This window comes from Pogona vitticeps, chromosome 1 (genome assembly GCF_051106095.1).
Source record: "Pogona vitticeps strain Pit_001003342236 chromosome 1, PviZW2.1, whole genome shotgun sequence".
Lineage (NCBI taxonomy): Eukaryota > Metazoa > Chordata > Lepidosauria > Squamata > Agamidae > Pogona > Pogona vitticeps.
In genome coordinates this window covers 155,876,724-155,901,505 of record NC_135783.1, presented here as the reverse complement: position 1 = coordinate 155,901,505, position 24,782 = coordinate 155,876,724, and the positions used below count along the sequence as shown (strand labels likewise).

At 41.1% G+C, this 24,782-nt stretch overlaps 2 protein-coding genes across 2 annotated transcripts in view; one reads left to right on the top strand and one right to left on the bottom strand.

Moving 5' to 3' along the window:
- Nucleotides 1-17,723, top strand: part of BFSP1 (beaded filament structural protein 1) — a 55,805-nt gene extending 38,082 nt beyond the window's left edge. Inside the window, exon 8 of the mRNA XM_073003506.2 lies at nucleotides 810-17,723. Coding sequence (XP_072859607.2) covers nucleotides 810-1,744 — 935 coding nt within the window. The 3' untranslated portion in view covers nucleotides 1,745-17,723. The remainder of the gene's footprint in view (nucleotides 1-809) is intronic.
- Nucleotides 17,175-24,782, bottom strand: part of PCSK2 (proprotein convertase subtilisin/kexin type 2) — a 138,509-nt gene continuing 130,901 nt past the window's right edge. Inside the window, exon 12 of the mRNA XM_020811310.3 lies at nucleotides 17,175-17,984. Coding sequence (XP_020666969.2) covers nucleotides 17,498-17,984 — 487 coding nt within the window. The 3' untranslated portion in view covers nucleotides 17,175-17,497. The remainder of the gene's footprint in view (nucleotides 17,985-24,782) is intronic.

Sequence of the window (24,782 nt, the reverse complement as noted above, 5' to 3'; positions counted from 1 at the left end):
CAGATTATTTACCCTCCTTTATGAATATGTGGCTGGCCTGGCATGCTTGCTTGCAATTAAGAAATTACATAAGACTTCACATTCTAGTTTAACACCCAGATATGTCTTCGTTAGTTTCAGGCAGTTCCTATAGTCACCCATTTTCTTATTTTATGACCCTAGTAAACCAGGTTAAAAATGTACTTATTTAAAACTGCTTATGTGTTTGTGTCAAAGCTTGGCAAGGTGATCTTTTTTTTTTGGATTACCTGTCCTAGAATCTCCCATGCAACACGGAGTGGAAAAACAGTAATGTTTCCATTCAGTGCTTGGGGGTATAGGATACTGATCTCTCGGTCCAGAAAACAACTTCTGAAGGGCTGTTTTACAAGTGTTCTTTTGAGACAATTAGAAGAGAAATCAAAGCAAAGCAAACAACTTGTTCTCCTCAATGGCTCGTCTGGCTAGATCTGTTGGGAGCTGCTGTTGAAGGAAACACCCGGTTTGCAGGATGATTCCTCCCTCCATTTTTTGTCGTGCTCTGATGCCAGAACATTCAAAAATCCATTCTAAGCCCATAGTTTTGTGATGTATCTACTTAAGTATAACAGCCTGTCCTTAGGCAAATATTTATATCACTGTCGCAATTAATATCAGCACTAATGGTTGTTGTGGGTTTTCCTAGCAGCTTGGCCGTGTTGTTAAGGTTTTACAATATTCGTATACAATATTAGCACCCTTAGAGCAGATAGCTGTTCATTATGCCTCTCATTATCTGCTGGTTATGTGGCATATTGTGTTTGTTTTCCTCTTGTTCTCCTTCACTGCAGACTTAACCATGGCTATGCAAGACATTGCTAATGCAAAGCCAAGACAAAGAAGCCTTCCAAAGAAAATATCAAGGAGAAAGGAGATCACACCTAAAGAGCTCACCAGTGGTGCTTCATCTGAAAAAACGTATGACTCAACTGCAGAAGGCTTCAAAGAGGAAGGATTATTGGTGACCAGTCAATATGGGCAAGATGGTCCAGCTGCCGAAGAAGAAGAACAAGAAAGAGCTGGAGAGGATGTGCCTGATGGAGCGCAGATCAGCAAAGCTTTTGATAAGCTGTGCAATATAGTGAGAGAAAGAATCCGATGCTACCAGCGACCAGAAGCCAAAACTGAAATCTATACTAAAGGGCGTTATGTACTTGTCACAGGAGAGGGAAGCTATGATGATGCCTCCTTCCAGTCCGTTTCTGTTCCTCCTAGAAACGGTGAGGTCACTGTTTCAGACCGTGAAGGAAAGATGCCAAGTGAAGAAGGTGTAGAACTAATTCCAGGGATACCTGGACCACTTGAGCATGAAAAAGATGGACCGGAAGCCCCTGGAAAGGAAGAGATGTATGACATAAAAGACATGGAATATGAGCAGAAACCAAAAGGCAAAGAAAAGGAGGAGGCATTTGAACAGGAGGCAAAACCTGAAGAGAAAGAGCCCACTAGACAGGCAGCCACAACAGAACCTGAACAAGTTCCCACACCAGGTCCGAGTGACCGAATAGAACCAGGGATTTATGTAAGCAAAGAAGAGAAAAAAGAAGGAGGCCCTTTTTTCAGGGCAGTGACCCCACCAAGTACCCTGAGTTACGAGAAGGTGGAAGTGATGGAATCCATTGAGCAATTCTCCGATGACAAAATCCAAACATACGAAGAAACAGCTATGATTGTGGAGACCATGATTGAGAAGACCGGCAAGAAGCTGGGAGATAAAAGCTCGTAATGTGCCTTCTCAATTTGTCCTGCTTACAGCCACTCATGTTGTAAAACCTTGTTGCTTCCCTCATGATACCTCTAGTAAGATCAGTGGAACTCTGCCAGAGTGAATGGTTTGAGGACTATAGGCTAAAATATCTGCTTTGCTTGATCCCTTCTCCCTGCCCTTTCTTTCATCTTCTGGCAAAAAGGTGAAGAAAAAAAAAAAAACAGCTTTGCTCTTGGCATGAAGTTGGATTTGTCTGTTTATGGCAAAATACTGGATCCTTTGATATCTCAAAGCCAAATGATGTGTTATTCACTGTGGTGTGGCTGCTGTTGGGTGGTTCCCCACACACTCTTCAAACCCATTCATTTATAGCCATGCAAGCCCTCCATTTGTACGTGACCTTCTCAGCAACAAGCACAACCATAGAAGAAGGCAGCCACACCACAGATTATAGTTTGAATGTAAAACCTTGATTTGTCCCCAGCCCTAAATATGGATTTGCCATTTTAGTTAGAATTTTTAAAAATTAATTTAATTTCAAATTAAGTTGCTCCAATCTAGCAACAGACATTCAGCTAAGCTGCTCACAGTCCACTGAGGAACAGCCGTTAATGTGGATATGCAGTAGGAAGGAAAACTCATTGTAGGATCACCCTGTTTTCTGCACCAGAACATGACTTGGGTTGGATTGGCACTGGTGTGTTTGAAGTCATGGCATTTAGATGTGTCAAATGTAATTATTAGAACTGATTGACTTCTTTTTGGAGTGATTATTAGACAATACTGATACTTTGATTTTGATTCCTGTTCCGGTTATGAGTAATATAGCTGGTGCCATATGGTTGATTTCTCTTTAATAAAAGTTTTAACTGTGACAAAAAACATTGACATTTAACCAAAATCACTTATCTAATCTAAGAGTGAAATCCTGTGCATGTTTACCTGAGAGCAAGGAGCACTGATCTCCGGTGAGCTTACATCAGAGAAGGCATTGTGGGATGATGCTTCCAGTATAGTATTTGGCTTTAAGCTGTGTTGATGAATGAGATAGAGACCATTTCTTTCTGAATTCTGCCACACCAACCAGTTGTGTGGATAGAGATGTAATACATTTTAGAGAAATTCAAGGTCTGTTACTTCTCCCAGTTATGCGTGGGAAGGAAAGATATTATTGGCAACTGCTTACAAATATTGATTGTGGAAGCAGATATGGTTGAGTCCTTTTTTTTACTTATTTATTTATTTAACAGCATTTACATTCCACCTTTGGCTCAATCACATGGTATATTACCAAATGGCTGGTTTGGTGGCGCAAGAGAAACTTACATTAAGATATTAAAAATTCTATGAAACATATAGCAACAGACCATTCAAACATAAAAACCAGTGTCCACACATTATGGGGGGGGGGGGGAAGAATTACAGATGTACATATTAGGATGAGTTTTAACAAAGAAAAAAGAAGCTCCATATCCCATGTGAAAAAACCCTCTGTGAAGCCCAGACAATGTTCAAAAGCTGAACTGAAAAGGAAGGTCTTTGTCTGCTGGAAGAAGGACAGGAGGTGGGGGTGAACCTAATTCCACAGCCAGGCAGCAGCCACGGAAAAGTCCATCATTTGAGTTATGTGACCAAATGTGCCAGTGAAGCTGATAGGGCCAAGAGAAGGGCCTCTTGAAAATATCTTGGAACTGGGGTAGGTCAATGCCTATTTTAAATGCATACCAAAACAAGTGCACAATCCTAGTCCAGAGACCTTCCCCTGCTTTCCCATCATGAAGTAAACAAGCGGTGCTACTAGCTCTTGAGTGAAAAGTAAATAACATTCCTGTACTTCATTCCAGCTTCCACTGCATGTCCACAAAGAGCTAGTTCAGCAGACATGATACTTAGTTGTGGGGCTCTTCTCATACATAGGTGGTTGCTAGATATAGGGTTCTTATAATATTCAGAAGTTGCCATTGCTGGGCATTTGCTTGGATCTCAGCATGCCCAAAGAGCCTATACTTGACATTTTGTGGTCCCATGGCAGGTTCAAAGTGACCTTACCTTGTTTCTTGGGCAATAGTGGAGGATTGGTCCTCTTGGCAGCACTGGGCCTTTCAAGGGCCCACCCAGACTTGGTGCTGTGTGGCACTGCCACCAGCAAGAGTGACTTCTTTTAGGGCCAAAATGCCTTGTTTGTCCATTTGCTATATTGATGTGAAGGCTGAGATATCCTGTATCTCAAGGTAACTTCATGGGAGGTAAAGTGCTGTGCCCACACGAAACATGTGAAGGAGCATGGGCCTTTTTGATTAACATGGCAGTTCTCAAATGGGGGATTCAATATTACCACAAGGCTGCTGAAAATGAACTATGGAGGGCTTTTTGTTTATGTGTTGGGAGGAGTCAGCATGTAAGATTAACAAATGGGCTGTGAGTCCACAGCCAATAAAACTTTTCTAAGGGTTCTCTTCCTAAAGCTTCAAGAAATATTGCAGTTGTGAGGTCCATGAAACTATGTTTACTATAAAACTGCACATCACAGAATTCCAAGAGTAAAGGACTGCGAGATGACTGTCTTCCCTGATTATGGATTAAGTATCCTAATCTAATAATATCTCTTTAGGGATGTGGGAGCTCTGCTGGCATATTTTGTCAACAATAGACTATTCCCGTTCTTAATGAAGGCAAATCATTCGAACCTTTATATGGATCAGGTCCATATAATGAAAAAAACAGTCCACACATGCAAGAGAGCTCTTTGTGTGTATCTGGAATTCTGGATCAAGAGGGGAATGCAATACCAAGCTCATTGGACATGTCAGTGGAGACACTCCCGCACATAAAGAGGTATACAAATTTCACCTATGCAAAAATTTTCTATTTGTTTGTATGCTAATGAATTAGTTTGGTGAGAAAGTCTGATGCAGTGTTACTAGATTTACAGTATGTCTACTAGCTTCTGCAGAATAAGGCCATTCTAACTCTAGTTCTTTTTTAGGTGCTTTTTGGGGCATTTAGAACTATCTTTCTGAAATTGTCTGGTCAACAAGCATTCAAGTCTTGGCAATGTTTTAGAAGATGCTGATCTTTCAACAGAACTCTGAATGTTTTTTTTTTCTGGAGTACATCTTCTACAACCCACTCGGTCAGCATGATTAGTGGCTAGGTAATGGGTTTTATGGAAGTTGCAGACCAAAATCAGGACACTTTTCTAAGCATTGCTATGAATGCTGCACTAAAACCAGCTGAGACAATGGCTTCTGCCACTCTGAAACCACAATACTTTAAGCCAGGCTGCTCTAGAATGAACCTCGGTGAAGCTTTCTATTGCTTGGCCTGGATTTGGCTGTCAAACTGAAGCTGAAATGTATATGAGCAGTGTGTCCAGTGGAAATAAAATGCTTTGCAGAAAAAGCAAATAAATAAATATTCAAAACATTTAAAAATTGTCACCTCTCATTTAAATGTTACCTGTAAATGTTGGAATTTCAGAAGGAGGATCCTCACATTTCCGGGTAGCTTCGATTCTATTTGAACATGAATCAGTCCTTGCTGATTCAAGGTCAGTGGGATATATAAGGAGTGGTTTTACCAGTTCCACTCCCACAGTGAGTTTCCATGGCCAAATACAGATTTGAACCCTGTTCTCCAGAATCCTAGTCTGTCACTTTGTCTACTACACTACACCACACTGGGGATCCCTAGAAGAAGGTATGGCCAGCCAAATGAACTGTTGGTTGCAGACAAATTAATGTAGATTTGCTACACGTTTTTACTGTAGTTTTGAAAGGGAACTGTCAATAAAATTTGTATTTCACAGTAGGATTAGAAGGAATTTGTAGGTGTGCTGACTTCTTTGCAGGAGATTACGCCTGCCAAATTGCACATGTTTTCACTGTAAGCTTTTCTATTTGGAAGATACCTTTTAAAAGACATTATCACTCCATGTTTGGGTTGTGTACCTTTTTTTTTTTAAAAAAAAAGTCAACAACAGTGTTTATCTTGAGTAACAACTTGCAAAATTTCGGAAAGATAGGTTTAAGGGCTAGGAGTGCTCACTCTTTAAAAGTTCCATCTTTTTGAAGTAGGAAAGAGTTGGCAGCATAAAGAAAGGGGAACCCATTGTCGATAGTCACAGTTCTTGCCTCAAAGCTCAGCTAGTCCATGGATTGGAAGGTGGACACGTCAGTCACTCAGTCTCACACTTTCTCTTTCCACCTTCTTCTTTTGAGGGTTTTTTCATAGAAAATGAATCGTTTTTGGTGTCAGACTGCCTGCCTTTCCAAATCAAAAGCTCTGATGAGGATCTAGCTTAGGTTCAAGTTCAGCCCTCTTAGGTTGCTGGATGGATGTGCAAAGCTCCTTAGCTAATCTTCCACACCCCCACAGCCAGCATCTGTACATGGGGACTTCCACACAGACTCATGCACTTCAAATGTAGTGAAATATCGTGAAGCTTGTTGTATGGGGGTCTGTTGTAACAGGGTCTGCTGCTTTTTAATATTTTGGCTCATGTTATAAAACATCAGCACATGGCTTTGTAGTATACCAAGGTTCACTGCTAGGAACAACCCCATGAATCTCACTTCAAAACAACTAGAAATTATTATTATTTTGCATCAGCAATACCACAAAAAAGGTACCTTTAACTGAAAGTATTTCTCAGTCCTTACTTTGATGCAAATAATACAATATTATCTAAGGAACTGAAAGTATAGTATATCTCTGCTGTACATACATGTGATAATAATCATAATAATACTATCAAAAGTGCCATCACTTCAGTTCAGAGTATGAAAATATATACACTCATTCAGTTAGCTATATACTGCTACGTATATAGGACATTTAGAGTTCAGATGGAAAAAGGCAAAGTTCAATCAAAACCATGGCATCTATTGACAAACAGTCAAGGAATACCTTATTGCTTTGATCAAATTCATATCTCCAGGGCCAGAGGAACTGCATCTAAGAATACTGAAGGAACTGGATGAAAAACTCTCAGAACCACTGTATTATTTTCTTGAAAGCGTGGAGGACAAGTGAAGTAGCAGATGATTGAAGGAGAGCTAACATTCCTGTCTTCCGAAAGGGAAAAAGGAGGACTCTGGAAACTACAGACTAGTCAGCCTGACATCAATCATAGGGGAAATTCTGGAGCAGATTATAAAGTGGTCACTCTGCAACTGCCTTGGAAACAATGCAGTAATATCTAGAAGCCAGTGCAGATTTGTTAAGAACAAATCCTGCCAGACTTATCTTTCTCATTTTTCATTGGATAACCACCCTGGTAGATGGTGCGAATGCTGTAGATGTAATATAGCTTAACTTCAAAGCCTTTGACAAAGTGCTCCATGATATTCTGATTAGGATGATAATTAGGTATCAGCTGGCTAGAGCAATTACCAGGATTATACATGGTTACAGAATCGAGAAAGAACCCGACAGACCATAACTGGATAGCTGTTAAGGTCGCAACTAACCTTTACCTGAATAAGGTAAAGGCTGCATGTTGATCATTCTTCGCTAACTGGATAAGCGAAGCGTCCAACCGGCAGGCGGAGTTATTCCGTATAGTGCGTGACCTATCCAGAACTGGTTCAGGTGATAGGCCTCCCCCTAGTTTCTCACCTGACCAGTTTGCAGCCTTTTAAAAATCTAAAGTGGAGGCCACCTGCTGGGAGCTCTCTCCTTTTTTAAATACAATGAGTCGAGCAGAGATGTCCAGCGCTCCGTCTTGCCCGGTGATTTTCGACTCCTTTCATCCTGAGACCCCTGATTCTGTGGACAAGGTGCTTGATCGCTGTCGAGCCACCACCTCCTCCCTTGACCCTTGCCCGGCCTGGCTAATCAAAGCAGCCAGGCCAAAAACAACAGAATGGGCCACAGCAATAATAAATGGGTCTTTCCTTGAGGGCAGGTTTCCATCTGCCCTCAAGGAGACACTCATTAGGCCCATTAGAAAGAAACTTAATATGGCGGTGGATGAGATTGGCAATTATAGGCCCATCGCCAATGCTCCTTTCATGAGCAAAGTAGTCGAGAGGGTGGTCGCTGATCAGCTTCAGGCCCACTTGGATGAGACAGATGCCCTGGATCCATTCCAGTCGGGCTTCAGGCCACGCCACGGTACAGAGACGCCATTGGTCACCCTGTACGATGACCTGTTGAGGGAAGCTGACAGGGGCAAAGTGTCTCTGTTGGTTCTCCTCGACATCTCGGCGGCCTTTGATACCGTTGACCACGGTGTCCTCCTGGGGAGGCTCTCCGAGTTGGGAATAGGTGGCTTGGCGTTAGCCTGGATCCGGTCCTTCCTGGAGGACCGACCCCAAAAAGTACAGCTTGGGAAGAATGTCTTGGCCCCATGGAGTCTCAACTGTTGGGTTCCACAGGGGTCGATTATCTCCCCAATGCTGTTTAACATCTATATGAGACCGCTGGGTGGGGTCATCGGGGGTGTGGAACCTTGTGTCATCAGTATGCTGATGACACCCAGCTCTACATCTCCTTTTCACCAACTGCAGGTGATGCCGTTCTGTCCCTTCAGCACTGCTTGGGGGCCGCACTGCAGTGGATGCAGGAAAATGACCTGAGGCTGAACCCGGACAAGACGGAAGTTCTGAGAGTGCACGCCCTTGGAGTTGGTGGCCTGGGTGGCTCTCTCACATTGGGGGGGGTGACCTGGGCTGCTAAGAGTGGAGTCCGCAGCCTGGGGGTACACCTGGACCCAGTGCTCACTATGGAAACCCAGGTGGCATCAGTAGTTCGCACCACCTTTTTCCACCTTAGGCGGATTGCCCAGCTGCGACCCTACCTTGACATGGGGGCACTCACTACCTTGATACATGCGCTCGTAATCTCAAGATTAGACCACTGTAACGCAGTCTACATGGGGCTGCCTTTGAGGCTGATGCGGAAACTTCAAGTGGTGCAGAATGCAGCGGCCAGACTCCTTACTGGAGTCTCTCCTACTCTAGCCATACTGCACTGGCTGCCCATCCGTTTCTGCACTGAATTCAAAGTTCTAATGCTTAACTATAAGGCCCTGAATGGTTTAGGACCTCGATACTTGGTGGAGCGCCTGCTCCCACCTAGATCTACTCGGATCACCCGCATGAGTCAGGAGGTGAGGCTGAGGAGCCTGACGCCGAAGGAGGCCCGGAGGGAAAAACTTGAAGCCGGGCCTTCTCGGCGGGGGCTCCTCGCCTTTGGAACAACCTTGCTCTGGAGATTTGCGAGGCACCTACGCTGGGTACTTTCAAATGCCAGCTGAAAACATGGATCTACATCCAGGCCTTCCCTCCTGTCAACTACTGATTTCTTTTGCTTTGCCATTTATTATTTATTTATTCCTGCACTATTTGTTATTATTGTATGCTAATGTTTTTATTTTTTTTAATTGTTTTGATATTCTGTAAGCCACCCAGAGTGGTAGAATATACCAGATGGGCGGGATATAAATAAATAAATAAATAAATAAATAAATAAATAAATAAATAAATAAATAAATAAATAAATAAATAAATAAATATTCAGAGTGTGCTTATTAATGGCTCCTTCTTAAACTGGAAGTAACAGGTTGGGTACCATAAGGCTCACTCCTGGGGTTGCTGCTGTTCAATATTTTTATTAATGATTGGATGAGGGGGTGCAGAGAATGCTTATCAAATCTGCAGTTGACTCAAAATTGGGTGGGATTGTTAATGCCCTTAAAGACAGGAAGCCAAATCTAGGCTCAAGCACTAGGCTGAAAACAACAGAATGAAATTTAACAGGAATAAATGCAAAGTTTTACATTGGGGTGGGAGGAACACAGTTATAAGATGAGGTATACTTGGCAGTGGAGGACAAGAGGGCCTGGCATGCTCTGGTCCATGGAGTCACGAGGAGTTGGACACGACTTAACGACTAAACAGCAAACAACAAATAGTTGTGGGTTTTTTGGGCTCCTTGGCCGTGTTCTGAAGGTTGTTCTTCCTAACATTTCTCCAGTCTCTGTGCCCAGCATCTTCAGAGGACAGCACTCTGTGCTCTGTGCTGTCCTCTGAAGATGCTGTCCACAGAGACTGGTGAAACGTTAGGAAGAACAACCTTCAGAACACGGCCAAAGAGCCCGAAAAACCCACAACAACCATTAGATCCCGGCCGTGAAAGCCTTCGCGAATACAAACAACAAATGCTTTGCTCAGTAATATTACATGTGGGAATGTTCTTGGAACTGTTGTGGATCACAAGATTAATATGAGACAACAGTGCCATGTGGCTGTAAAAAAGGCAAATGTGATTTTAGGTGTCATTCACAAAAGCAGAGTCTACAAATCTTGTGAAGTACTAATTCCCCTCTATTTGGCACTGGTTAGGCTTCATCTTGAGTACTGTGTCTAGTTTTGGATACTTCACTTTAAGAAGTATTCAAACAAATTGGAACAAGTTCAGAAGAAGCTAACAAGGACCATTAAGGGACAGGAAACCAAGCCCTATTAGGAAAAATGGAAAGAATTGGGCATGTTAAGCTTTGAGATAAGAAGACTGAGAGGAAATAGGATAGCAGGATCTGTTCTCTATCCTACTGGGAACAGGACATGTAAAGTGATCTCAAGTTACAAAGGCCAGATTTTGGTTGAATGTCCTTATGGTTAGAGTGGTATGACAATGGAATCAATTACCTCAGGAGGTGGTGAGTGCTCCAATACTAGAAGCATTCAAGAAAAAACTAGACAACCATCTGTCATATATACTTTGATTTGGATTCTTGCATTAAGCAGAGCGTTGGACCCGATGACCTTAGAGGCCCTTTCCAACTTCTTTATTTTGTGATTCTACAATATTTTTAAAATGATGATCCTTTCATTTAGTATTGCATAATCTTTGCTTCCAGAACAGAAACATATATACAAATGTGTCTGTGTGTATTAGAAATAAGTATATACATATTTTTTTTCTTTGCAGTGGTTTTACCTTGTAACTGCATGTCCAGTGAATATGAATAGAGGTAATGAAATCTGATGGGAATGTTCATATCCACTGGAAGGTCAATGCTTTCAGGCAGGGACTAGAAACTGGTTGAAGGTCATTATAGCAGAAGGAAATTTTGCTCTCAAATAAGCATGCCCATCTGCTCCTTAGGCTTTTTACCAATTCAGGGTTCAGAATAAATGAGGATGAATCCAAAGCACGACTTTCATTGTCTGGTTTTATGTGCAGCTCAAAGCCATTCATCACAATGATTCTGCAAGCCCAAGTATATGAAAGCTTCCTCTTGTTTTTTCCATGAGATGAAGGTGCTTTGTGCGGATAATTGGAAACACTCATGCATATGCAATGCAATTTCTCTCATAGAAAAGACAGGAGCCCTTATATTCAAGGATCCTTGCTAATGAGAGTTGTCTTCACTGGGACCTGGAAAGCAGTTGTTGAAATTAATATTCATGTGCATATCTGATGTTACAATCAGCTTCATGCTGTCCTTTTATTGATTTAAACCCACAGCTTTGAAGTGTTTATATGAACAATCAGAAGCCAGCTTTCACAACACAACTACTAACAATCAGAACAGGCTTCCGAAATTTAGAGTGCCTTGATGCTTCTTGCATTTCACTAGTATCTTTCCCATGGCTCCAATGTAGTACATACAGAATTCAATGCATACAGGGCATCCCTTTCATTTTCTTTGCATAGGAGCCTCTGTTCAGACCACTGATCTTTTCTCCCCTTGTTTTCATGTGCACATTTTCTACGCAGCCGAAAGAGGGACAGCAGAACAAAGATAATAGAAACTTTTCTCTTGCTTGCCTTTTTATTGTGTATCTGCATATCTTATTCCACGATTCACAGCATTCCTATATGTTCAAACATACAATTAGATATTGTCTTCTAGATACCCAGTCTTCTGCATTGATAAAAGAGGGGCCACCTGAGATTACCTGGAACATGTTTGGACGGTGGAGTTACATGGTCCTGTCCAGTGTGTGTGGCTTTGGGTGATCTGCATGGCTCCACAGGACCACCAAAAGGAAGGACTAGTAAACCATGTCTGAGTAGTTTACACCTAGGAGAGCCACCATAACTCATAATTGACTTGATGCCACATAATTGTTATTAATTATACTAGAATATATTTGGGGATTTGAACACAAAACAAAAAATCTGTCGGTTCATTACAAATAGATATATATGTTTTTCAAAATTTATTCCATGAAAACATGAGTCCACCATTTATTTTGAATCTGAGAGGCATGTGCAGATTCACAGGATGCCTGCCTATCATGGCTAAGCATAACCTTTAGGTTTTGCTAAAATCAATGCAAATTGCAAAAGACGCAGTAATGAAATACAATACTTGATTTATGGTTGGGATTCCTCCTGTCAGCAGATAAAATATTCTTCTTAGATAAAATATTTCCTGCTGAACCACAATCTTCACACTTATATCAAAGACACTTACAGTGGTGCCTCGAGTTGCGAACTTAATTCGTTCCGGATGATAGGTGTCACTCAAGTTGGTCGTAACTGAAAGCGCCATTTCCCATAGGAATACACTGAGAAGCAATTAATCTGTTCCAGCCATTTTTTGGTTGTATCTCAAGGCGCTGGTTGTATCTCAAAGCGTTAGTTCCCATAGGAACTAATGCAAAAGCAGTTAATCCGTCCACTGGGGGAGACTTTTTTTAAACATAAGATGACCTCTAAGGTTAAAAAAGAGCAGGAAAGGAGGGAGGGAGGGAGCAATGGGGAAAAGAGGCCTATTTTCCCGGCTTTATCTCAAAGCACCGATTGCAAGACAAAGCAAAATGTTGCGACCGGAGCTGGTTCTAACTCAAATTGGTTGCAAGTCAAGACGGTTGTAAGCTAATGGACAGGATACTACAAATAATATGTTACAGTCTTTGCCTAAGGAAATGTATTTCCCTTCAGCCCAGCCCAATCTTGCTGAAGCTAAGCAGGTCTAGGTCTGGCTAGTTCTTAGATGGGAGATTGGCTGGTCAGTTCCATGGACTGTGGCTTAACATGAAGTAACACGAAGTGATGGCTACTTTTCAAAGTCTCAGGCAGAGGGCTTTTCCCTTAAGTTTTGAAATGTTCAGTGATTAAACTGAGAAACTTCTGCATGCCACTCACATGTTCAATGGCCCCATTCCCCCTACATATAGGCTTGCCAGGCCAATGAAAGTGGGCATCAGGGAAGGAACAGAGGTACAAAGTAATTACAATGAAGTGTACTAGGCTCAGAATATGTTTCCCAAACTGGCTGTGCTGGCAAGTGGCATTCTGGGAGTTGTATTTTTTTAAAAAGGAACTGATCCCAACTCCACTTTAGACACACATCATCTCAAAACAAATGCTTCAAAATGCAGTGGGAGTTACAAAGTTGAGTCCAACGTACTTTGGAATCTATATCAATAAAATGGGTCCTACTAGATTTCAGGAGATTCCCATTTTGGTGTAGTGGACAGAGTGATGGACTAGGACTCTGGGGAGCAGAGTCAAATCCCCACTCAGTCATGGTAACTCACTGGGGAGTGGAACTGGTAAAACCACTCCTTAAAGATTCCATTTTCCTTGAAAACCCTATTAGGGTTGCTCTAAGTCAGTTCAGACTTGACAGTACAGAACACACACAACAAGATTTGGGGTACCTGAACATTACTGCTCTCTCTAGTCCTAATCAAACATTCAGTACCCAGGTGGTCTAAACACTGAGGGAGTATGTGCTGGTCTCACCTCCTCAATTATTTCTTTACTCACACCTGTTGGAGTATGCAGATCAGTTGTCTCCCAGTATGCAAGCAGGTGATTCTGCCAATCACTCAGTTCTACCCTGCTATTGGGGCGCCATCGTGCATTGATCACTTCTTACCCCTCCTCTCTCTTGTGTGCCTTCTTCCTTGAAGGGCCTTTTCCAAGATGGAGATTGCCAGAGCACGTGCTATCTGATTGCTCTCTCTCCATCCATACTTGCATCCATGCCCTCCAGCTTTAGGGGGCGGTTTACCCAGTTTAGAAACATTCTTTAAAGCTAAGGAAACTTGCCTGGAATATGTCAGACAAACAACCTTCTTTGTTTTTCATTCAAACGCTATATTCTGATGTTAAGTACTGAAATACTAAAGTCTGTAGTTAATAAACCTTTTTCTAAAGTTAATACAAGTTAACTCCATGTGTTTTTTACTCTGTACTTAATTTAGCTCATTCAAGATAATTAGTCAGAACACATGATGGTCTCTAACAACACAAAGGAACAGATCAGAAGAGGGCGACTTGCTGAACAGTGACGATTCTCCACATGAGCCAGGACCTTGATTGCCCTGTTTTCTGGCTTGTGTAGTGAGCTTTGATGAATTAACAACTCTCCCCTCTTCAGATCTTTCCCTTCATATAAGGACAGAAGCAACAGGGGTAGCACACTCTTTGGCCTCATACATTTAGCCCACCCAGATATGGAATGGCAGAATAGAGTTTCTGTCTTCTGTGTTGGTCAAGGCCACAGGAAAACCATGTATGTTTGCCACCTTCCTGTCATCAGTTAACCAGAGTAGGGCCATTCCTAGCATAAGGGAGAGTGAGGCAGCCTATCTGTGGCAAGAGATTTTATTTGTAGCAGCTGAAACGAAGTAAGCAATCCATTTTGCTAAGTCTATTCGTCTCCTTTTGCCACCTGAATTCCTGCTTCTTGTACTAAATAGTCTTCAGCTATTCTGGTTCAGAATTTCTTACTGAATAGACAGAAAGCTAGATTGCATGTCAGACATGAGTAGTACAGATATATGGTTCTAAAAGACTGGACGATCAAACAACAGGGATATTCAGCATCCATTCTATACAAAAAGAAATTGTGTAGATTTGCTGTGCCAGTTTATAACCCTTGGAAGGTGCCCATGCCCGCTGAAGATTCTGTATCCTTTATGCTTGATTTCATTTTCATTTGCTGAATAATTGGGCAAACCTATTTCCTGCTTAGCTGGACTTTCAGATCTCACTTTGTATCCTTGTATTCTCCTGTCTCCACAATAAATACGTGTGTGTATGATTGTGCATGTGTGAATGTGCATAATGTGGATTGTAAAGCTGGAGGAGATCATTTAGTACAGTGCAAGAGATCAAGATGGCTGCACAGCCTCCACTTGAAGACTTCCGATGGAGATAAACCCACAAAACTAGATGTGCCTTTCTTTGTGTTACCACCTCTTGAGGACAACACTTCATGTATCTTACAAGGTCATGTTTTGACCACAACATTATTTGCTATGATAAATAGGTCCATATTTAAGATGTCACAAGACTCTTTGTTTTGTTGTTTGTTTGTTTTTTACTTTTATTTATTTATTTATTTATTTATTTATTTATTTATTTATTTACTTATTTACTTACTTACTTACTTACTTACTTACTTACTTACTTATTTATTTATTTATTTATTCGTGGAACACTTCTTGAAACCTTTGGAACTAGCAATACTTGAGCAATCTAGTCTTGTGAATGCAGGTCAAATGGCCTTAGCATTTTAGAATGTGCATAGACCAGAATGTAGACATTTTCCAAATTTCGTACATCCCCAAATGTTTAGCATAATTCTCCATTCATGACATGTGTTGAATAAATGTAAAATTATTATTTGGAGATAAATAACTTTTGTGATGAAATGTGCATTTCATGAGAAAATGTGCTCAATAATATATCTTAAAACATGTATTTATATGCAAATATCCACACCAAATTCTTTTTTAATCATCTGATTAGCAAAAAAGAGAGGGTAAAATGGACACATGAATGAGCATCTACAAAAGTGATGTTGATAGCAAACACAGCATCTATTCCTAGCTGGGACCTCCAGTATGCTTTACAATGAGATTCCCAGAACTGACAGAATAAAATAGTAATAATTGCAATATCTCTAGCTTGTGGGATTGGCAAGTAATATGAAACCATTCAGGTGAATTTGTCTTTCATAACTTGCCACCCAGTTTGCACTATTAGAATCAGATAGCCCAATTCATTATTCAACATTTCCAACAAAGCTATGATTTCCAGACTATAATTTCTGGGATATAGCAGAGAGCTGGGATGTTGCTTTGGGGCCAAAGGCTAAAAAGGATGCAGCCAGAAAAGGAATGAATGAAAATTTGCCAGTCTTCCAGAGCTATGAGGATGGGAGAAGGATACAATAATATGCAAGGCCAAGCTGTGCAAAACCCCTGCCTTATATTCCCAAGTTTCCACAATGTGAGGTTAGGTTTCAGGTGCTCCGGAGCTCAAACTGTTTTCTACTCCAAGATCCTGAACTTACCCAGGAACTTGCCATGTACTACATCTCCATGGATGCATCTAGGGAGGAATTAAATACCACGACTACATATTTGCTGAGAATAGCAGAAGCCATTTGACAACCCTTGGCTAGATAGCATTTCTACTCATAGTCAGCCTGATGGTTGTAGCGTAAGTGGTTTGCAGACTGTGGTCTCTCCTGTTGGACATGTTTTCCATATTTCTGTGAAACTATTCAAGAGGCATCTACTAAAGACACTGAGGTGTGCTGTGTGCATGGCTGAACTGTTGTACAACCTGCCCTACTTAAAAGATGAAGTGTTGTTTATGCCAGTGCCATCCTGTCCCCAGCAGTGAAGACAGGCCAGTTCCTTCAGTCTCAACTGCCATTAATTTAGATGCAAAGATCTGAATGAGATTTCGGGTTAGGAAAGGTATTAGGACTTACCCTTGCATTTCATTCATTCATTTACAGTGCTATCCACCGAGCCTTAGTTCCAGTACATTTTTCAGCCTTAACTGGAAAAAGCACACAGAATAACCTGTGTCCTTTTACTTCCTTCAGGACACTTTGCTAGTTCTAAAGAATGTATTCAGAATTCCATCAAAACCAAGGAGCACATCGTATTACTCCCCTATTTAAAAAATTAGCTTCAACAGGGAACTTCGTATTTTGAAGAAGGGAAAAGCTGTGTGTGTGTGTCTTGATCCACAATGGGAACCTGCACCAGTTTGCCGCTGGATGCCACTTGCAATTCAACCGCTATTGGCCCTCAAAAGGCATGATCCAGTGTAACCAAAAGCTTTGGAGCAAATAGCAGAGAGGAAGGAATCGGGGATGGAAAACTGCCACTTTTTTTCTTCAGAACAGAAACAGCCAGTTGAAACCATTCGTACGAAATGTAAATTAAATGAATAACATAACATAGTGTTTGGTCCCATTGCATCTGTTTTTTCTTTTTCCCGTATGGTAACGCCTGTACCAGTTATTTTGGCAAGTCTGAATTGGACAGTTTCAACACTCACTTGCTCCGAAATATAAGCTGAAAGAATAGAAGTAGTGCCGTTACTGTCTTCTTGGTTGTTGCTTTTCTCATGATGTGCTCCCAAAAGGAAGGAAAACAACAACAACAACCCAGCAACAAGCATCCCAGTTTCAAAAGGAAGATAGTTGCAATCATACACTCTTACAAAGTAATGGATTGGTAATAATATATTTCTGGCTCAGAACTCAAAATATCCACTGTAATTAAATTAGACAACGTAGACAATTATAACATCAGAAAGTTAGAATATTGAACTAGAGATGAGGGACTAAACCCAACATTAGTCTTAGGAAGAGTTGGACGCATTCGGATGATTAGGACTTGTTAGACATGGCGAACTTAAATATCATTGATTTCTATGGGTCTACTCTTCGTAGGACCAACATTGGATTAAGCCCAACAACTGGAATATGCCTAATGGAAATGTTCAGGAAAGGAAATAGGGAAAGGAGGCTGCCTGGCATGCACAGCAGCACTAGTTCTTGCTCAATATACTCTTCAGACTTCTCTCTACTGCTTCATCTAATTCTTCTTCCAACTCCTCCTTCTTGGACATGGCCAATTTAGACTGGTAATCTTTTACTATTTGGTCTATGTAAGGCGCACTCTGAGTCCCGTGCAGCATTAATGTCCATTCCTTGAGGACTCCCTTCTGGGGCAAGATGCCAACAAACCCAACTTCCAGAACCCAAGTACCTCTGGGGTCCTCTCCCCAAGAATGGGTTGTCATGAAAGGCCACTTGTCGAAGCCCACCTTGGAATCATCATCTCTTGGACGTCGGCTCAGTAAAATGGATTTGGTCCCCATTGGTGATGTCATGTTGATATTCAAGTCCCCTCTCCTGGTAGAGTTCACAGTGATGACTGCCTGGACATGTTCAAGGTAACGGACAAAGTTCTCTTTTCCCTCACAAGCATCTGTTGTAAGTGTCAGAACCAACTTGCCACTGGGTGGTATTTTCCTGGGGGTTACAAAAGGATCAAATACTTCTGCATTAATAGTTTTGAATGCACATTTATTCATGTACACATGAGAATTTGAAAATGAAGGTGTAAAAGAATGGTCTTCTCTCCTCAAGCATGCACTTGAGAACTGGTTGTCTTTGAACATGTGCAAAGACATTCTAGTTTTTCACATTAAAAAATCGCTTCCCCTTAAAAAAAAAAAAACCAATTAATAAGGCAAGGCCTAGTGGGAGTAAATACAGTCATTCCATCCTAAGGAACTCTTGGATTTCTCCTTTGCTCAGATAATTAGATTTTTTTTCTAGAGAGATCTAGTCCAATTCCCTGAACAAAATTTCCAGTGGTATGCCAATTGCTTGTATATATTAAATTGATCAAATCCTAACTCCTCTCTCACAAGGTATACAGATGCCTAATTAAACTCCAAATCCCAGGATTTCCTAGGATGGAAGCAAGATGATTAAAGTGGTATGAAACTGATACAATTGTGCACTGCAGGTACAATCTTATTTTCTTTTTAAATGGTTTGGGATTAGAAATGGGCAGGAAATGTACCAGGAAACAAAATACCCACAAATCAGGCTGCGTCATGATTTGTTTCAGGGCAATTCAGGGAAATGCGCCTATCCAGAATGAGAAGAAAGGATGAACTATTATTGGCGTTGGCTATTTGTACGCTTCGTAGTCTGTATAATTTGGGAATTCCAAGAGTGGCAGAATGACCCCTGCCCAAGTTAGAGATGCCAAATTCACAGCAGATCTTCAGCTTATTCTCCTCCTCACCCCTCCCCATTTGGTGAAGACTGGATTTGGGACTCCTGACTTATAGCCCCCCCCCCGTAGGTTCACCTAGGAAATTGCTCAGCTGGCTTTTGTCAGAAAGTTCATGAAAGTTTGTGGTTCATGGTTCATGAATAGTGACAAACCCTGATCCATAATGAATTCTGTTGCCCTGGTTCATGTTCATCTCTAGTTGGGATCCAGCTCATTAATCAGCTTCCATGGCTAGAATTCAATTGTCATATTGTCCAGAAGTTATTTGCAATATGGCAACTGTACCCTTCATTCTTTTCATCTCCTTATTTTCCTACATGTTCCTACTAAGCAACAGGAACATTTATTTTCATTCTCATTTTCTTGGCACATTAATACATACAAACATATTAGGACAGTCATAAACCTGCTGTTTATGAGACCATTAATTTTGAGAAGGCATGTTACTTCTCAAGAGCTGGGTGCCTGTAATCTAGTGATTCAACAAATGGCACCCCTTGCTACTGACTGTTTTCCATTAATTAAAATTAATGAATCAGTGTTTGAAATGAAATAACTTCAAGACTCAGAACATTATGGTCCGATTGCTGTTCACACTCAGACTGGGATTTCACAGTCTCTGAAGTATGGCAGTGACAGACAGAGAGATGTTCAGTATTATAGATTACTTCTGTATAGAAGTCACCCGTCTACAAACAGTGAGTAAGGTGACTAATAACTACAATAGTCAAACATATCAAAACAGTTTAAAAACATTTATAACAATAAGAAAAAAAGAGATAAAACCAGACAATTAAACACCAAAGAGGAGACACAATATATATTAAGAGAAGCAGAAAAGAAGAAAACAATCAAGTCATATTGACAAGACAAAAGGCACTTTAAAAAGTCTGTGCTTTCATATGTCCATGCCAAATATAACTCAGATACTGGGAAAACCAGGGGAAAAACCCTTCCCCCAAAGATTTCCCGATTTGGGCAGACTTGAACACATCCTTTGCAAAAATGGATGCTTCTAGTTTCAGTAGGTCTCCCTAATGATCCAGTGATAAAAGCTGCAGGAGGTTGGGATGGAAGGGTGACAAATGTCTAAAGGTACATGTGAAATGGGGCTGCTGAAGGATGGCACTTGCTCATTGGCAAAAGAGATTATATTTGAAGCCCACCCATCAGGATATTTTGCTATTGGAAGCAAAAGGCAAGATGCTACCTTTTCCGATTCCTTGTAATAAAGCCAAACAGACCTTGAATCTTTTGTCAATGCTGACAATTGAACAACATCCACCATGGCACCTGAAATCAATGGGCTAGTTTAAGGGGCACAGGGTAGATTGTGTGGCACACAGGCCTCTCTTCTAACACATGGTTCCTGCCACCCAGGATCTGACAATAGAGGCAACCAGTTAATGTTATGGCTGGCCTGGGACCTAATCAACACAGCAGAGTGACATGATGCTTCAAGAGGAAACCACAGTACTCTCAAACATCCAAGGTCATGCTTGCTTACTTCTACTGAATCCTTGGCCTGTAAGATGGTGAAAGTCAACAGGCGAACGAAAACGGATCAAGTCCTGTTTGTATCTCTGAAGGACATCACTTGGAAAAGTTACTTTTTGCATTATTACTCCTGGAACTGGAGCATTGTGAATTGTAGTTCCAAAAAAGGGTAGTGTTTCCAAGCTCTGGTGGAGAGGTAAACACTGCTAATTCTAGTAAATCAGACGATGCCATGCTTTCCCCATGAGTCCTCTTTCTCCCATGCTTCCAAAAGTGTTCCCATCTCCTTTCCCAGTCTTGTCTGAGAGGGTGGTCTTGGAAAATACACCCAGCCTCTCTTTTTAACAGGCACAGTTTAAATACGGGTCCATTAGAAATAACATGTACCTGCTGTTCTGCTCATTTAGTCTAATTATCCTGTGCTTGCTCTGGGAATAAGGGCAGATTAGAGCTAGCAATCTTTCCCGATTATACCCATATAGGTGGAGCATTCCTCCCAGGCTGCTTTCTTTTAATTGCCAAGGTTCTGATACAAAAGATCATGTACACTGATAAGTTCATTATAGAGAGCATGTTCAGATAAGCAACTACTGATAGTCTATGAAACGGATGCCTAAGACACAACTGCTGTCTCATGCACTCCGCAAGAAGCTCAGGAACATCATTGTGTTCAAAAGAGACCAGTGTTTCGGTGACTGTCCAATCAAAACTGGTCAGGAGGACCTTTTTAAAAAACATTTTCACACGCCGCAAGAAAGCGGTATTTCTTCTCCCACTCCATGGTGCTCTTGAGCTCAAACTGAGAGAAAGGAGGGGGGAAATAACATGGTTCCTTTCGACACATGCTTAGGAGGCTAGTTAGTAAAAAGATAGAAAGGGGTGGTATTTTGGTATGCAATCTAATGCACCATCCCTTCCATTTTCTATTCTGATTAATTACACACAGTTAGGAATGGAATTCTTAGCCTGGTTTGTCCCCACATGAGATAAAACATATCTCCACTGCAAGTCAGAAGTGTTCTCTGTGCATGTGTGTGTCTTTTGGTTCCTCAGAGAACTGTTGGTATTTTTAGACTGCTTTTGCCCATTCTGGTGTATGCATGAAACAGAAAACAGCAAAAATGCAGTATGTGGTTGCACAGACTATTAAAAAGTAGAAGCATTCAATGCAATCTAATGTAGAATGCATTTGACTTATATATACAGAACAACCTCATCCATAATGTGTGTATTATCCTTCTGTTTACAAATTAGTAAAATAAATATGTCCTTCTGAGGCTAATGAGCAAAAAGCAAAGTGTGCTGCTTATATACTACCTCATAGTGCCTAAAGCACTTTCTGGCTGCTTTACAATTTAATTATGCAGACTACACATTGCCCCCCCCCCCCGAAAGGTGGATACACAATTTACCAACCTCAGAAGGACGGAAGGATGAGAGAACCTCTAGCCGGCTACCTGGAATACAATCCAGGTCATGAGCAGAGTTGGGCTGCATTGCTGCAGTTTAACCACTGCACTACGAGGCTCCTCTAATCACCTGAAAAACACTAATTTCACAATAGCTACAATACATGTAATCTGTTTTCTGACTTAAAGGGCATATTTCACCCTCTGGAAAGCTCCAAATGGTGTCTTGTTCTCACATTGGAGGCAAAACTTTTGCTGGACCTGAGAAATCCTCAATGCTTTCCCTACTGAGATGGGCTGTGTTGACCAAACTCTGGCCGGATATGAGATTTTACTGAATCCTTCTGTGCAACTAACTATGTGAGAGAGGACAGAACATGGGTGAAGGTTTTGCTTAGCAAACACTGAAACTATCAGAACAATTTTATCAAGACAGGAAGGCCTGGTTGCTCAAACCACTATGGCCTAAATCCCATCTAAACTAGAGTAGACTTGTTGAATCAATTGTTCAATGGTGACTCGATACATATGAAAATCTATTGCTTCCTTCCAACTCCATCATTCTATGATTCTATGACTGGGACTGGTAATAGAATTCCTGCCCATTCAGGAAGAGGACAATGGATGTCATTCACTTTCTCATTGGCTCTCTTGAGTCTCTTCATCCACACTTGCTTTCTCCAATTTTGATGGACATTGGAGAGCACAAACAATGGCCTGAACAAGACACATGCTTGAGAAGCCTTTCTTAAAATGTATGACTGAGTTTGGAGCTGGCTTGGCCTTTACTGTGCCTTTTTCCATCTAGCTTTGTTTTCTACTCTCCTACCCTGTGCCTTTCCTAATTATGAAAGCAGCAAGATGGAGAAGGACTGAGAATCTGTTTGATTCCAAAAGAAATTGGGTCCTGGGGAAAGCCAAATTTGTGCATCAGATTTGGCCTGGGAAGCAACAGTTTCCTTCCTTGTACAAACTTTAAAAGCCTATGACATTTTGTTTTGTTCACATAACATCTAATTGATGAGTTTTATAAACATGGCATGAAATAACATATTACTCATCAATCCTTCACAAACTGTTCCAGGTTTATGCCAGAGCTGTGTATCGTTTTTCCTTTCGTATAAGGTACAACCATTTCCAAATATAACACTGCAAAGGTAAATTGCAGCCGTTAAATGCATAAATTGTCTGTCATTGGGTTAGTATCTCAGATAACTCAATTGAACTTTAGCCGTTGCCATCAATTAGTATTAATTGATTTGTATGATGACTCATTTTGCCTACCCACATGAGGATAATCAGAAACTAATTGGACTACCTAGTCTTTAATTGGAGACTTAGAGAACACAAAACAAACAAAATAGTCAGTGTGGCAGTAGTACAGCATTCAAACTGCCCACACAGCAGAACAAATCACAGACTTTAATGGAGCTTAGTGTCTTAACTTAATTATGTTTATCCAGAATGGTGTGGCCCACATTAATGGGGCTTAATTCAGTACTAGCTAGCATGGTGTCATGGTTGGAATAGCATTCTGGAAATCTGAGTTCAACTCTCCATTTTACCATAGAATGACAAAATCATAGAATAATGTTGGAAGGGGGCTAGAAGACCATTGTGTGCAACTCCCTGCTCAATGCGGGAATCCAAATCAAAGCATATCTGATAGAAGGTTGTTTAATTTTCTCTTGAATGTCTCCTGCATTGGATCACCCTGATTGGTTCCATTGTACTGCTCCGACCCCTTGGAATTTTTTTCCTCATGTTGTTGTTGTTTGTTGTTGTTTAGTCGTTAAATCATGTCTGACTCTTCGTGACCCCATGGACCAGAGCACGCCAGGCCCTCCTGTCTTCTACTGCCTCCCGGATTTTGGTCAAATTCATGTTGGCAGCTTCGATGACACTGTCCAACCTGTTTTCCTATAACTTGAACCTGCTATTACATGTCCTGCACTCTGGGATGATCACGAACAGGTCCCCCCCTCCTTTGTAGGACAATGTTTCATATATTTGAAGAGTGCTATAATATCTTCCCTCTGTCGTTGCTTCTCAAGGCTAAACAGGCCCTGTTTGTTTAGTCTATCAATATAGACTCATATTCAGCTTGTGGTCTACAACAATTCCAAGATCCTTCTCACATGTACTGAGCCAAATGTCTCCCATCTTGGAACTGTGCATTTGTTTTCTTTTTCCTGGGTATTGAACTTTGCACCTATTCCTGTTAAATTTCATTCTGTTGTTTTCTGGGCATTAAAGTAACATCTTGACCCTGGGTCAACTACACTCTGTTAGTTTGCCCTACCTCATATGGTCGGTGTGAGAAAAATAGACATTAATCTGACTGCTAGTCTAAATACTGAATCAATTGCTGAATAATGAGCCAACACTAATGTAAATCCCATTGACTGAAAGGATGTACTTCAACTGAGATGACCAACTGGAATATGGCTACAGACTGACATTTTGGCTTGAGCTCAGTGGAGGAGAGATATAATAGAAATGCAATAGACATACATACAGCTATGAACAACAAAATATGTATGACTATGGTGGTATTACAGAATTTCCTATTTATCTGGGTAAAAACATCACAGTTCACACATAGTGAGTGCCACATCACTAATATTCTCTTATCCAGATCAAAACTTCTGGACATATGTGAAACAGAAAGTAAGCCAGAGACACAATATTGTCTAGTCATGTAGGTGCTCAGTACAGATTTGCAACAATATCTCAGCAATCAGGCATCAGGAATCCTGATTAGGTTGTTTCCAAGACACAATTTTTTTTACTGAATACAAAGATACAGATGGAAATGAGAGGTTGAATCCAATTGACAATCCTAGTTAGCAAAGGTCTGCTTTAAATTTTGACAAAAGAATACATAAAAAGACCTCTGACATAGTGATTTCAAAATTTCAGAAAGTATCCTGGTACCTTTTTAGAGGAATAAATCAGTTATTGCTACTGGGGAAAGCACATTTCAGTGATACATCAACAAGCTATTCTTGGGGCAGGAGACACCTTGAAAACTTGTGTGGCACCTCAAAAACTTTAAGAATCCAGGTTGTGGTACCCTACAGAATTGTGAAACTTTCTGGAAGACCATGGGCC